This window comes from Eretmochelys imbricata, chromosome 21 (genome assembly GCF_965152235.1).
Source record: "Eretmochelys imbricata isolate rEreImb1 chromosome 21, rEreImb1.hap1, whole genome shotgun sequence".
NCBI classification, from domain to species: domain Eukaryota; kingdom Metazoa; phylum Chordata; order Testudines; family Cheloniidae; genus Eretmochelys; species Eretmochelys imbricata.
In genome coordinates, this window is record NC_135592.1 from 15,680,559 (window position 1) to 15,695,168 (window position 14,610).

Genomic DNA, 14,610 nt, shown 5'->3' on the forward strand with positions numbered 1-14,610 from the left:
GAGACCTAACTGCCTGGCATGTGATGAGGAAAGCTGATCAAAACAGACAACTTTGGGGCTAACAGTAATTGCTCTGCAGTAAATTTAACAATTGTGAAAAAAGCAAATGCATCTTGCATGCCTCCTACCTGTTCATGTTAACCTTTAAACAGATTGCTTGGGGGATATTGTAAATGCTGCATTAAAGTCCCAGTCAAAGCGTGCCTTTCAAAACACAGAGGGGGACAAACTGTTTCCTTATACAAGTAAAGTTAAAAAGAACATAGCTTTCAACTGCTAAGTGCCAGACTTTTATTAACAGCTCTCTCATTTAAGACATGTAATGCTTATTCACAATCTCCCCAGGAGGTCGTTAACTCTGACTTGAGACAATCCTGGTGTCACAGGCAGTGAGTATTTAGTTGCTAGCTACTGACCTCTGATACAGCTACACCAAGGTGAAATAACTCCTCATAATACCTGGTATGATCAATTACACGCTGCAATAAATGCTCCCACTTTAAGATATAATGGACGGTGCTAGCAAACTCACTGGAATTTAGAAAACGAGTAACACGTCCATTTATCAGCATGAAGAGTCCCAGGAGAGCATAAGGACAAATATTCTGGTTTTGAGTAGCAGTTTGTTATCCATTCCAGCCCCTACTGTGTCCTTTGCTGAGCAGTTTTTGAGAAAGTGGGGGGGGGGGAGGGGGGAAGAAGGGGGTTAAGTCTTCCATTTACACAAAACTATGCTCTCCAATCCCAAGCCCACACATGGAAACCTCATCCCTGGAGTATGAGTGATTTGCAAAAGCGATGAGGCCAGCATCTCCAAAGTGGGGCAAAGAGCAGAGAAGCCAAATGCAGTGTACTCTAAAACCTTGGGTTCAAACACAGAATTATGTCATGCTGGAAGGTTGGGTTTTTTTAAGAGTGGGTGGGGGGAATCCTTTGCCCACCACCCCTTTGCCACATGCTGTGTTTTGAGCCACAGTCTTACCAAACACCTTCATGAAGAGTTAAAAGGGGCAAGGGACAGTTCAGACAACAACAGTAAAGACCTGCCTGGAATAGAGGAAGGAGGCGAGGTGAACTGGAGGGGAAGAAGCTACAACTCTTCTGATTCTGGGGGCTCGGTGGATGCTGAGAGCCTGGCTATGACCCGGGTCAAGGCCCTGTTTTCGGCCAACAGCTGCTCATTCATCTGCCTCAGGGCGTGAATCTGTTTGAGCTGGTGGAGGTTCTGCAGAGAGTGAGACAGAGTGGACAGAAAGACAGACAAAACAGACCAAGGATATAAGAGGCCACAAGTGTGAATTTAGTTCACAAGCACTAAAAAAAAGAACAGCAATGTGAGCGAAGTGGAGAGATGTGAAAGCACACAAGAGGCTGGACAACACATTGAAGTATTAGAAAGGAAGCCTCAGGCACCATTCATTCTGCTACAGGCTAAACCCACTCAAACAGCTGTTTTATTAAGAATGGCAGCTTTCTCTTGTAGGCTGTGTTCCATCTGACTGTCCTTGAAAGCCACGCATGGTAACCCTGGGCACAGTACCTGAACTTTCCTTACAAGAGAGTTTGACATCAATGGCTCATTGGCCACAGGGACCATGGTTTTGAAAGCAGCTCCGGGGCAACTAAGAATCTCGAATTCTTCCTCTTCATGTGACCTCCTGCTCAAAGAAAAGCAGCTTTGTGTAGTGAAGCGGGTTCTTGTAGTAGAGCTGCGTAGAGGAATCTTAAAAATACAGACTGCAACACATGCTACCTCTACTGTCCTACACTCTCCAGCCTGCAGAGCTATTTCCAACAGCAAAGGGAAGGCTAACCTGTACCTTACAGTCCTCTGATCTGCCTCACTCTCTACCCAAGTACCATCCATCCCCATATGAAGACTAAAACACATACATAGTTTTATCAGTGCATCTGCTGCGGACCTGCAATTCCATCCTGTGTCCCTCACCACTCTGCCACCCTGAACGGCAGCATCTTCTACTCGGGTGCCTGGTCATCTACCAATCGTGCCAAAGTGCATGTGTTCATGCATCCCCTCCGAAATCACCACTCAATTCTTCTCTCAGCCACCCAAGCTAAATTTGAGCACCGATCTCAGTCAGTGAAAATTCAGTGCCTCAAGCCACCCAGCTCCCAATGAATTAGTCTTTTTTAAATAGAGAAATATATTTCTTCATGATGCCACACTAAACAGCAGGCATACTAGGAACACAGCATTCTCAATTAACAAAAGAAATCAATGGACCCAGGGCAATATAGAGATGAATACCTTAAAATGAGAAAAAGAGGACTTGTGGCACCTTAGAGACTAACCAATTTATTTGAGCGTAAGCTTTCGTGAGCTACAGCTCACTTATGCATCCGATGAAGTGAGCTGTAGCTCACGAAAGCTTACGCTCAAATACATTGGTTAGTCTCTAAGGTGCCACAAGTCCTCCTGTTCTTTTTGCGAACACAGACTGATATGGCTGCTCCTCTGATACCTGTTAAAATGAGATTAGTACAGTTATAGCTGCTACAGGAGAGGGAAAAGACAAGATGAAGGAAAGCATGGAAGACACACAGTAAAAGCAAAAGCAGTGAGAGCAACACAGACACTAGCTGCATGTCAGCCATTATTCAGAGATGATATTCTTCTTATGCCACGAATGGCAATACACATGCCAAGTTCAAGTGACAGGAAGTGACTGAGGACTTGACAGTTTCCTTTTCCCAGCAGGACCAACCACTAGCCAGTCCAACAGAGGCAAAGCATGTGCTAGATACAAGGCTGTATCGTGGAGACGGGTGCAGGGAAGTTGAGCAGAGACTGAAACAGGCATGAGAAGAACAATCCTAAATTCAAAAGTGAAAAAAATCTAGGCCTTGATCGTGTCAGTTTAAAATCTTGTGTTCTCTGAAAATTCAAAGAGTCAAACGCTCCTCCGAGTGCGTGGGCATACGGTGGATGGGTTAAGAGGGGAGGCAGCCACTGGAAAGGTAATGCCATTTGTGCAGTTTAGTCAATATGGTGGATTAAAAAGGAGGCCTCTGTTCACTGGAGCAACAAGTCTTTCCTGAACTGTACGGGCAAGAGCTGAAGGACTACACCCAATTTGCATAAACCAGTGTTGACCAGAGTCACCAGAGGGGCCACTGCAGGCTGGGACCTGCAGCGTCTGAGGGCTGTACCTGTGTATTAAAGAGAAGGGCAGCTGCAAAGGGCATTTGAGATCCCCATGCCATAAACCAGTAGCAAATACCATTAAGATGGAACTGAGGGACAAAGTACTTTATTGAACAAGTCAGGAACCAGGAGAGCTAACCCTAAAGCCTTGGAAGATAAACATAAGCAGCAGGGGTGAATAGAGGGAAGTGGCTTAATGTAAGTGTTGTCAAACTTAAATTATGTGCTCGTTACAAGTAACAAAACAGCTACTGCTACTCAGTCTGTTTTTACATTCACCAGCACGATTCATTTTATGTAGCATTGAACATTTGATACAAGGGGCCAAATTCATCACTGGTGTCAATGGCAGTGTAAGTTATGCATTTGGTGCAAGGAGAAAATTAGTGAGGATTTGCAAAAGGATTTAGCATTCAGCTGATCGGCAAAATGAGTGCAGTTTACACATCAATATGAAAGAACAAACAATGGCCTTAGCACATTGCAATGAACATGTGTAATGGAATTGGAAAGAAATCTCCTCATGAATGGCAGGGAGGCAATATCCTACACTAGGGAAATGAGTCATAGTCTATCCCTAATTTGTCCAGGCCAAACTGGTCTCTCACTATGAATATTCATGCACCTTTATTAGGCCAGAGCAGTCAGCCTCAAATATGATCTCAATTGACAAATATTGAGAGACTGATACGCTTACGATACTGCCATCAAAACAGACACCAAGAGAACTGCCGTCCCCTCTTGGTTTTTCAGTTAAGCTGCAGTGTTTCATTGGAGCTGTGTGGCTGGCAAGAATAGAACAAACATAAAATAGATCTAAGCTGTAAAGTGAGAGGTATGTATTTGAGAGAAAACATTATATTGATTTAGAGACAATGTTCATATTCCAATTCAGATACTGGATCCAAACCTCAGAATGCCAGCAACTCCGCACAGCCTGGCCTCAGCAGCACTGCAACCTACAATCATCTGGGGTTGACTACGGTGTGGAGATGCGTGTACACTCCCAGCAAGGTGAAGCACTGCGGGGAAAGCCAGCTTTCCAGTTCTTACACTCAAAGAAAGCCTGGTAATGGCCAAAAAGCCAGGCCCAAAGCCAACAGCAAATACCAGATCCTGAGTGAGACTGCTATAATTGCTCATTGCCTTTCTTGGTACTTGGGCTACAGAACAGCTGTCCAATGCAGCTGTCCATGAACAAAATTTCCAGCATCTTGGGCCTGCATCAGTCAAAGGCAATGCATTTGCACTGGTTCTCAGACTTTTCTATTGGTGACCCCTTTCAAACAGCAAGCCTCTGAGTGTGACAACACCCCCCCCCACCTTTATAAATTAAAGTAAAACAATGCTTTTTAAAAAAATATTTAACACTATTATAAATGCTGGAGGTAAAGCGGGGTTTGGGGGTGGAGGCTGACAGCTCGCAACCCCCACATAATCTCACAACCCCCTGAAGAGTCACAGAATATCAGTTGGAAGGGACCTCAGGAGGTCATCTAGTCCAAGCCCCTGCTCAAAGCAGGACCAATCCCCAATTTTTGCCCCAGATCCCTAAATGGCCCCCTCAAGGATTGAACTCCCAAACCTGGGTTTAGCAGGCCAATGCTCAAACCACTGAGCTATCCCTCCCCCCTGTCATGACCTGGAGTCATGACCCCCAGTTTGAGAATCCGTGCATTAGAGCATCCAGCTATTTCAAGAGGGCTCAGTGCAAACATCTCACCAAATGCTGGGATCCCTCTTCTGCTGCCAATATGGGCAGCTTCCGTTGATTTCAATGGAAGTTTCCTGTATCCTGTTTTAGGAGAATGGAGCAATCTTGGGAGCTTGGGCATCGAATTCAATGCATCATAAATGGTAATTTTCTTTCTGCTTCACTAACCAGGTTCCTGCACCTTCAGTCAGATCAGCACACCTTAGATTTAGTCAGGGAAACATTCTGCACTGCTCTATCACCTCAGCAAGAGCGTGACTGTGTGCACATTTCTCTTCACGCACCGATGATTTCTCAGGATCAGCTATTTTCTTCTTTATGCTATTCCCTGCTTTTTGGTTGCTACCTTAGCATCAGGCTAAGTCCATGAATTGGGGGAGCCAAGTAACTAGTATTCTGAAGCACAAGATGGGGCAGAAAAGCTTTCTACCCGGTATGCCCAAGCACTGTGTGTGATCCTCACCTGCTTCTCTAGCCCTAGAGAGTCTGCTACAATGGGATTCAAGTCCTCTCTATTCACTCTGGTTGGAATCAGTCTATTGGAGGACACCTGATGCACAGAGCAGGAGGAGAGCAAGACAAATACCAAAGGAACAGGGAACTTGGAAATCGGTCAGACCCAGATTAACTCAAAACTTGTTATGACTAATGGAAGGAAACCTTCTGAAAATTACAGGATTAACTCTCGTGCCAATGACCCAAGATGTTGGATTATTGGAACATTTCACATCCCACGCCTCTATGCCTTCCATGTAAAGGAAACCTAGTGAACTGGCTCAACTGACACCACTTCAGTTCGCTAGGCAGAGAATATACAAGACTAGCAAGCAAGGGGAAGATGGGGGTCAGCAGGTTCCTCTCTGGTGGCAGTGTTGGGAGTGACACACAAGCACACAGGGAAATGCTTTAGTCTTCATAGTGCCATTCACACATTAGAGATTAAAATGCTTATTCTCTTAACCCTCTCGTTCAGCTGATAAGACAGTGTCGATTCTCTCACTTTCAGGAAAGATGTAAGACAATAGTGAGTAGTCTGCTTTTTTAACAGTCCAGCACAAGCATTGCCTCATTTAACATTTCTAGCTCAGCAATTTATACCCTCTTAATGAGTGGCTGGCAGCCAAGAAATGCTACAACACAGCAGGGTCTGACAGCGTTCTTATGAACTTTCTGCAAGAGTAACAAAGTCAAAACGTAATGGCAGCACAGAGGAGCTGCAGTCAGGGTGAATCTATCTTTGTTCTATTAACACCAGGTCACTCTGGCTGCTTTCTTCAGGAGGAGCACAGTAAAGTGAGGCTATGAATGGGTAAAAGCAGTTGATGAAAAGAATAAGTGTCAGTCTAGGGGCTCTGGTAGGCCAGTCTCAGTAGTTTGTCAGCATCAAATGCACTGAAGCACACAGAACTGACAGGCCATCGATTGGCCTGTTTACTCTGCAGGTTAAGCTGCTTTGTGGTCCACATGCATACTTACCACGAGGAAGATTTACACCTCAGATTGCTGAAAACTAAGTGTTCATACAGACAAGCCCACTGTTAGTGTGACTGCTGTAAAAATAGGGGAACATGGTTACCCTGAGAGTCACATTTTCATGGCTACAAGCAAGAACAATGTCTCTGTGGTGATGAAATGCTCACTATTCTGGTGCTTATATTTAAAATAAATGTATACATGTGACCATCTAGCCTCCACTCCCTCTTCTCCCACCAGCTAGTACGTGTGGATTTCAAACTTATTTTCTGCTAATCAAACTGCTGTTTGAAGGTCCATCCACAAAGACTCCAGCTGAACTCTGTTTACCCACAATTAACAATTACATTCCAAGTTCTTCATTCTCCCTGCTCTATTCAGGTTCTTCCATGGTAGCAGGATGTCTGCCTCCCTATGTGAGCATGCAATTATATGTGACAGTGTCGTAACGTGGCCTTCCTGGGACACTGACATCTCCGGACTGTGCCCAGAACCTCACTTTGTAGGACTATCTCTGAGCCCTTGTCTACAACCAGGAAGTCGAGATCCTCTAGTAATTTGAATTTAAGATACAGGAATAGCCAACTGGAGCTTTACTTCAAAGACTCATTGTGCTCAGTAAAAATCTGAAGCTCCTTTGAGCAAATGTGAAATTGGAACCATCTCCAGAAAGGCAGGAAATTGCTTTCATCACTGCAATAGGTTAGCTCTTAACCCTCACGAGGAGAATCCTCCTTTTTGTTTAAAGTGATGAAGCTACATCCCACTTGGATTGCGTTCAAGGGGAAACGAACCGGGGGAGAGAACAAAGAGGTGCATTCTATCAATGTCAGCATGAGCGTATTACAGAAGATGATGTAACGTTGCAAAACCAGCTTAAAGCCTTCGGTTCACTGGGACAGCACAACATGCTGCCTCCCCCACATCAGAATAAGCTGACTCCAGAGCAGTGCCAGCCAGCTCAGTGCTTGCAGGGCTTTCAAGCGAGGATGGCAGTCCTTCCATGCAGCTGACTGGCAGGAGAAATGGCAAAGCAAAGGAGTTGTTTGAGTGGGGCAGTCGCTGCTTTGAGAGGGCACATGCTACTGAGCATCCCTGTGGATTTCAATGGGGGTAAGAGTGAACAAATATAGGGAAGTCTGACAACAATCTTCTGTACCAAGATGACTCACTGAGATTTCCTTCCAGCAACGTGCTCTCAGAAGGGAGGGCAGAAATACAATCATTTTAAGTTTTCCCCTGGCTGCTGTGTGAGACTTCTCAAAGCCAGCATCACCTCCCTGACAAACTCCTTTGCCTTTCCAGTTCACATGAAATGAAATACTGAGGGCTTTACTTTAGCTTGCCTACTACTCCAGGGCATGCAGGGTCAGCACACCAAAGCTCACCCAGGAGATCACAGAAGGTCAGTTCCTGAAAGCACTCTTGGAGAAATAGCTTTCACGGTTGTGGGATCAAACAGCACGGGCACAGATCCAGCGTGAGGTGCAACTGACTGAGTGATCATATACAGCAATTCTAGCATCAGACCATGCTCTGAGAACATGGTCAGTAACTCAAGTCAAGATTGCATAAAGGGACACACACAGAGGGTTACATAGGGCACCTCCCCCCACAACATACTCCACTCCTGCATGATAACCTCTTCAATCATTAATCCTAAACACAGAAGGGAAAAAGGGGTGAGCAAATTCTTTCATACCTTCATCTCCTCCTCCATTTCAGAAAGTCTCCGCTCGAGGGCTCGTTTCCCCTGTTTAGAAACATTCAAAACACTGATGATCATGCGGCAGATTTGGGGAAGAACTCAATACTTTTTCTTCAAAGCAAAAAATAGCAGCTTATATTTCTATAGTGACATTCATAGAAAAGTATCCCAAAGCACTTCACAAAAGCAGGAATTACTTCATCTACCAGTCAAGTGTAGCCATCAATGGGGTGGAGCATGGCAGCTGTTAAACTCACATGCAGTGTTACTAGACAGTTTTAAAGACAGGATGTAAGAAAGCTGTATGTGATTGAAATGGCAGGGGGCGTTTGAGGAGGCAGAACTACCCGCCCTCCCGCCAATGAATTGGAATTGAACTAGAACCCAGTTATGCCCCCTTTATGAAACTGCATTATGGGTTCTAGTATCCACAATTGTTCAGGACTTCCTGCTGCAGCACTGGCTTGAGCCCTCTCAGAAGAGGGGAAGAAAGCCATTGACTCAAACACTACCACCACTGCTTGCAGCACCTACAGGTCTGCTGAAGAGCCCTCAACGAAGTACTGACCAGGCTCAGCCCTGCCTAACTGGAGAGATCTGATGAGATCTGGGGCTTGGCTACGCTTACATTTTAGAGCGCTCTAATTTGCTGTCTCAGGGGTGTGAAAAATCAAACCCCCCCCCCCGAGCACAGCAAGTCAGAGCGCTTTAAAGGTGTGGAGGTGGATTACCAGGCGCGTGGGGAGAGCTCTCTCCCAGCACTCGTGTGCGACCACGTTCGCACTTCAGAGTGCTGCCGAGACAGCGCTTTGAAGTGTCCAGCGTAGCCATGCCCTAAGACAGTATAGGCTTATGTGCAGGCCAAGGAGAAAATCTTTGCTACTGTCCAAACTCAGGATGCTTGAATGTGACCATCTCTGAACACTGGTATGTGTTTGCACACCAGTAGCTCAGGTCTTTCACTCCAGGAATTGGACTTAAACCCCATCCTCACAACTAGCAGAAGGCTCCAAAATCTAATGAATCAAACACGGTGTAAACAATGGGATAAAGTTATCACTTTAGCCAGGAATGGCAATTTACATCTTTGATTTACTGCTGTGAATTTGACTGCTCAGATCGGGGAAGGGAGTGCTCAGAGGCTCATATTTCAAGGTATAAGATACTACCCACTTGACTGGAAAGGATTGGGTTTTTTGTTGAGATGGTCCTTTGTGTTAGTGAAGACTAGGAGGATGTAGAAGGAATTTCCACACTGGAATTGCACAAGGAATTGCCATGAAGGGTCAATTGTGGTTCTGTAGCATCTTGTGATAAGGTAGACAGTTAAGTTTAATTGTTTTACAGTAGCAGAAAAGCTTGGGGAGCCAAGATCAGAACTCCTGTATTATCGCAAGCACTATTCCATGGAGCAGAAACAAAATGTGCCCATGTTTTTAATTAACATTTTCCTTCCGGAAACTAACATGCACATCAGAGCCATAAGAATCGAAGAATGGGACACAAACACATACCCTTTTCTCCATTTCCAGCATACTCGATCGGTCAGAGGTTTTTTCCTGTTTCTGCTATTTCAATTAAAAATAGAAAGTTATTAAAACAGAGTGGCATGCACATGGACAGCACAAAGAGAATGGCCAGAACCTCCATATGTAAGAAAGCTGTTTTTACAAGGAGCCTAATGTAGTTAGCATGAACAATTATACTTTCTACTTCAATAGCACCTTTTAGAGAATCCAAAGCACTTTACAAGCAAGCACAATTTTCTTTTATGGAAACCGTACCAGCACCTCCAAATCATAGGTTCATCAGCCAACACCCCCTCCTCCTGTCTTCATCTCCCCAGTTCTGGAGCCCCTTTCCTCCTTACCTGGGCTGCTTTTTCCAGTTTTGATTTGATATCAGCCAGCTCCAGCTGGGCTTCCTGCAGTTTGGATTTCAGCTTTTGGTTTTCAGACAGCGCGCCCTCGTAGAGCTGAAACAGGGAGCCAGGTATTTGAATTGCTCTGTGCCTATCGTATGAGCCTGCCTAACAGTCACAACTGCATGGAGACGTGTTGCTCCACAGCTCTGAACACCAGTACCAGGTTTTAGAGCCATTTCTGCATTGCCACCACTTTCTAAGAATGGCTCAACTCTTCTGCGCTGATTTTCCCCCCCAGTCCTAATAAACTGATCCCATAAAAGAAATTAAGAAGGTCTGTTGTGGCTTTTGTAGTTTCTTTAAGTCCCTTTTCTTTGTCTACTGCCTGTGGCATTTTTAAGAATGGCTTGCCTATCTTAATAATTTAATATAATAAAGAACTCAGATGTTCAATCAACATCACTGAGTTGGCTGACCAGACCTAAACCTATAATTCAGCTGAGAGTGTGTTGCTCTGCTCTTACATGGTTTCACTTCAAGGAAGAGAAATAACAGTCAAGAAATTTTACCAGGGAGAAAGATTACCAGCCTCACCAATTCCTGAGTCCATCAGTACTTCCCACCTCTCAGAGAGGCAAGACAAATGCCTTTAGGCAAACTGTGCTGGAACGTTATAGTCCTGCACGCTGACTGGTTGTTAAGGAGACGCTGGTTTCTAATTCAGATGGAGTCCTCTCTCACCATACTAGTTTTTAGTTTAAAAAACTAAACTGAAGTACCTTCTAGGGTTTCACATCCCTGGGAATTAAGATCACCTTAATCTGTTCACCTTTCAACAGTTGTGACTTGCTATTACCATATTTTATTTCATTTATTTTACACACACACACACGTTCCTCTCTGCTCTAAGATCAGGTTAAAGAATGATTTCACCCCTTAGCTTTAGTTATTGAAGGATTAAGGCAAGAGTTAAATTAGGTTCTTCCAAAATAGCTATATAAGGTGGTAGCTTAAAGCCCACGGACGTATAGTACGCTCCCCTTAGCTCATAATACCAAACAATGTATTTTGGTTTTCCCTGCTGACTAGCATTCCAGGTTTCATCCTGGTGCTGATTCAAAGCAGATGAAGACTGTAATGAAAACCAGTGGTTATAAACATCGAGCAAACATTACCCAGCAATAATGCAAGATAAGGCTTTCCGAAATGCCACTCAGACTGTGTAGCTACTTTTCAGATGCTTTCATCTTTGTCATTTGAGAAATTCCCCTGAAAAGGAACTTTGTAAACTACCTGCATGTTAACAAAGCAAACCACTCTGAGCTGGAGCACTTCTTCAGCCTGTTTGCCTCTTTCCTGTGTATTCAGTCTTCTCTCGTTCCCTGAGTCCATGGTTCTTTTATATCTTCGAAGGAGCGTGATTCCAGCAGACAGTGAAGTCAGGAGAAACAAACCCTGAGATGGCTGGGCTGATAAAATAACCCTTTGCTTGCAAGGTAACTTAGTGATTCCTGAAAACTCTCCCTTTTTAATCTTTCACAGCTCCTCCCAGCAGACCTCAGGTTTCTGCAAGAAGGCTACAGCTCAAATAGGCAGCGCTTAGGGTATATGGGGTAGAAATATTACATATAAAAGAGCCCTACTTTTTTATAGTCCCTGTTAGTGTCCTCCTCTGTTCTACTGCTGAGGGAAGCCAGGCGGTTCTCTCTTCTGGTGTAAGCACTGGAGCGGCTGGCGGCACGATCGCTGTACGAGTCACTGGTGGTAGGGCTTGTACCTGCTGATTCCAACCTACAAACAAACAAGATCCAACTCTAGTAGAGAAGAGTAGAGATCAGCCTGGGAACAGCTGAGATGCGGTCAGTGTGACCATGACTGGTCAGGACTCAAGCCTTCCAAGAAACATCTCAACACCTACCAGAAGCAGCTCAGAACATTCACTGATATAACGTCACTGCTATCATTCTGGAATCATAGAATCATAGAATATCAGGGTTGGAAGGGACCTCAGGAGGTCATCTAGTCCAACCCCCTGCTCAAAAGCAGGACCCATCCCCAATTAAATCATCCCAGCAGGGCTTTGTCAAGCCTGACCTTAAAAACTTCTAAGGAAGGAGATTCCACCACCTCCCTAGGCAACGCATTCCAGTGTTTCACCACCCTCCTAGTGAAAAAGTTTTTCCTAATATCCAACCTAAACCTCCCCCACTGCAACTTGAGACCATTACTCCTTGTCCTGTCCTCTTCCACCACTGAGAATAGTCTAGAACCATCCTCTCTGGAACTACCTCTCAGGTAGTTGAAAGCAGCTATCAAATCCCCCCTCATTCTTCTCTTCCGCAGACTAAACAATCCCAGTTCCCTCAGCCTCTCCTCATAACTCATGTGTTCCAGACCCCTAATCATTTTTGTTGCTCTTCGCTGGACTCTCTCCAATTTATCCACATCCTTCTTGTAGTGTGGGGCCCAAAACTGGACACAGTACTCCAGATGAGGCCTCACCAATGTCGAATAGAGGGGGATGATCACGTCCCTCGATCTGCTCTCTATGCCCCTACTTATACATCTCAAAATGCCATTGGCCTTCTTGGCAACAAGGGCACACTGCTGACTCATATCCAGCTTCTCGTCCACTGTCACCCCAGGTCCTTTTCCGCAGAACTGCTGCCTAGCCATTCGGTCCCTAGCCTGTAGCTGTGCATTGGGTTCTTCCGTCCTAAGTGCAGGACCCTGCACTTATCCTTATTGAACCTCATCAGATTTCTTTTGGCCCAATCCTCCAATTTGTCTAGGTCCCTCTGTATCCTATCCCTGCCCTCCAGCGTATCTACCACTCCTCCCAGTTTAGTATCATCCGCAAATTTGCTGAGAGTGCAATCCACACCATCCTCCAGATCATTTATGAAGATATTGAACAAAACCGGCCCCAGGACCGACCCCTGGGGCACTCCACTTGACACCGGCTGCCAACTAGACATGGAACTCAGTGCAAAGCTTAAATGAAGTTCACATGAGGAACTCCTGGACAACGTGGTCACCTACAGCTTGGAAACTCAGAAAATGGGGTATTGGCCCCATCCCTGCCAAACAAGGATATACGAGTCAGCGGTTTCTGCCAACCTTTCCCCCAAGGTATGGTTCTGCCTCGCTGGCGGAGAGGTTCCCCACCCATTCAAACGGCAGTGAAAAGGATAATTTCTTTCCCCTTGCTGAGTCACTGCCTATGTGATTTCTTTCTGGGAGAAGAATGGTTCCAAAACTTGCATGAGGCAAGTACTTATATCAAGGGAACGCTTTTTGGAATTGACCTAGTCCTGGACCCTGATCCCTGTTTCATCTCCAATAAGCAGGAAATGCTACTCATTTAGAGTGCTGTGAACGTAGGAGGCAAGACAAATATACCATTTATACCTATTAATTAGAAAATGTGTATGGTAAAGCTCTTACCTGGAAAGTCTTTCATGCTAAAGGAAGAGGGAGACAAAAGAAAACAGGATTAGCAAGTGAGACAACATTAACACGTCAGCTCCAGATTTGCCGCCACAGCACTTAGGAGCTACTTTCCAACTCTGAAAGCAAGCCCCAAGAACACTGCTACAAGCTTTATCCCATTTATCCAAACTGTATTATCTCACGTATCCAAACCACAAATCTCTGATCTTTTCCCATAACCTCTCAATTGCTATGACTTCACTGCAGCATTTCAGGTTTCAACCTACTGAAAAGGAATGACAAGTACTGAAGACACTGGGCAAAATCCAAGTTTCCAAAATCATAACATTGTGGGGATGACTGTCAGGGAGGAAAGTGGAGTCGGATACGAGTGTGTGCGTCTGTCTGTCTGTAATAAAGACTGCAATGAGATTCCTTTACATGGAGGCAGTTCTAAATCCATTGGCTGTATGTTAAACTTCCTCCATCTAGTTCGCATTAGGCTGACTTTAATTCTGACCCTATCAAGACCAATGATGGCTTACGTTTTACATATCCTTAAATACAAGCCTAAAATATCCATTAGTGAAGACTGTGACTGTGTGTGCACTGCACTCAAAATCTCATTCATGGAAGGGACACTCGTCATGAAACGAATAATTCATCGGTTGTCAGATCTCCCTTAGATTCACACCAAAGGTATGAATGCATGCCTTCGAACCTTGATGGAAGAAGCGTCCATTGAGTGAGATAGATGAGAACAGCATGGGAAAGTATGACACAAAGACAACCCTCTCTCCTTCCCCCTGCGTATTTGTGTTAGACTCTGAAAATCTGCAAATCGGCATTGTTTTCATGGCTGAACATCTCACACGTAAAGCAAATTTCCAGCAGAAGGAATGCTCTTTTCAGAAGTTACTCAAGAGTGCTGAGGGGACACAGCAGTACCTGAGCACAGTGAAACTTTGGGGGACCCTGGCTGCAGAGCACTGGGCGAGATGGTTTGGAATTTTCGGTGCAGAGTGCATTTCCCTGCGAGTTCAACCAACCTCCAAACCACCCCTGCAGTTCTATTCTTAGCACTGCATCTGCTGCAGCCCACTTGTGCTCTTAAACCGAAGACAATCTGAGCCAACCTATACATAAAATAAATCAGAGTATAGTTTGGCTTGGCACAACAGTCTGCTAGAGGTTAGCTGCGGTAAGCCACGCTTGCTAAAGAGAGTCTTCTGGGTTAGAACGTTCTCCACTAC

The 14,610-nt window shown here is 45.0% G+C and overlaps 1 protein-coding gene across 4 annotated transcripts in view; it reads right to left on the reverse strand.

Moving 5' to 3' along the window:
• Positions 1-14,610, reverse strand: part of PPP1R12B (protein phosphatase 1 regulatory subunit 12B) — a 174,369-nt gene that overhangs the window by 10,394 nt on the left and 149,365 nt on the right. For all 4 annotated transcript variants that reach the window (XM_077839524.1, XM_077839522.1, XM_077839521.1 and 1 more), the window contains 5 exons: positions 13,373-13,389; positions 11,569-11,716; positions 9,932-10,036; positions 9,576-9,629; positions 8,056-8,106 (listed from right to left, as the gene is read on the reverse strand). In XM_077839524.1, coding sequence (XP_077695650.1) covers positions 8,056-8,106; positions 9,576-9,629; positions 9,932-10,036; positions 11,569-11,716; positions 13,373-13,389 — 375 coding nt within the window. The remainder of the gene's footprint in view (positions 1-8,055; positions 8,107-9,575; positions 9,630-9,931; positions 10,037-11,568; positions 11,717-13,372; positions 13,390-14,610) is intronic.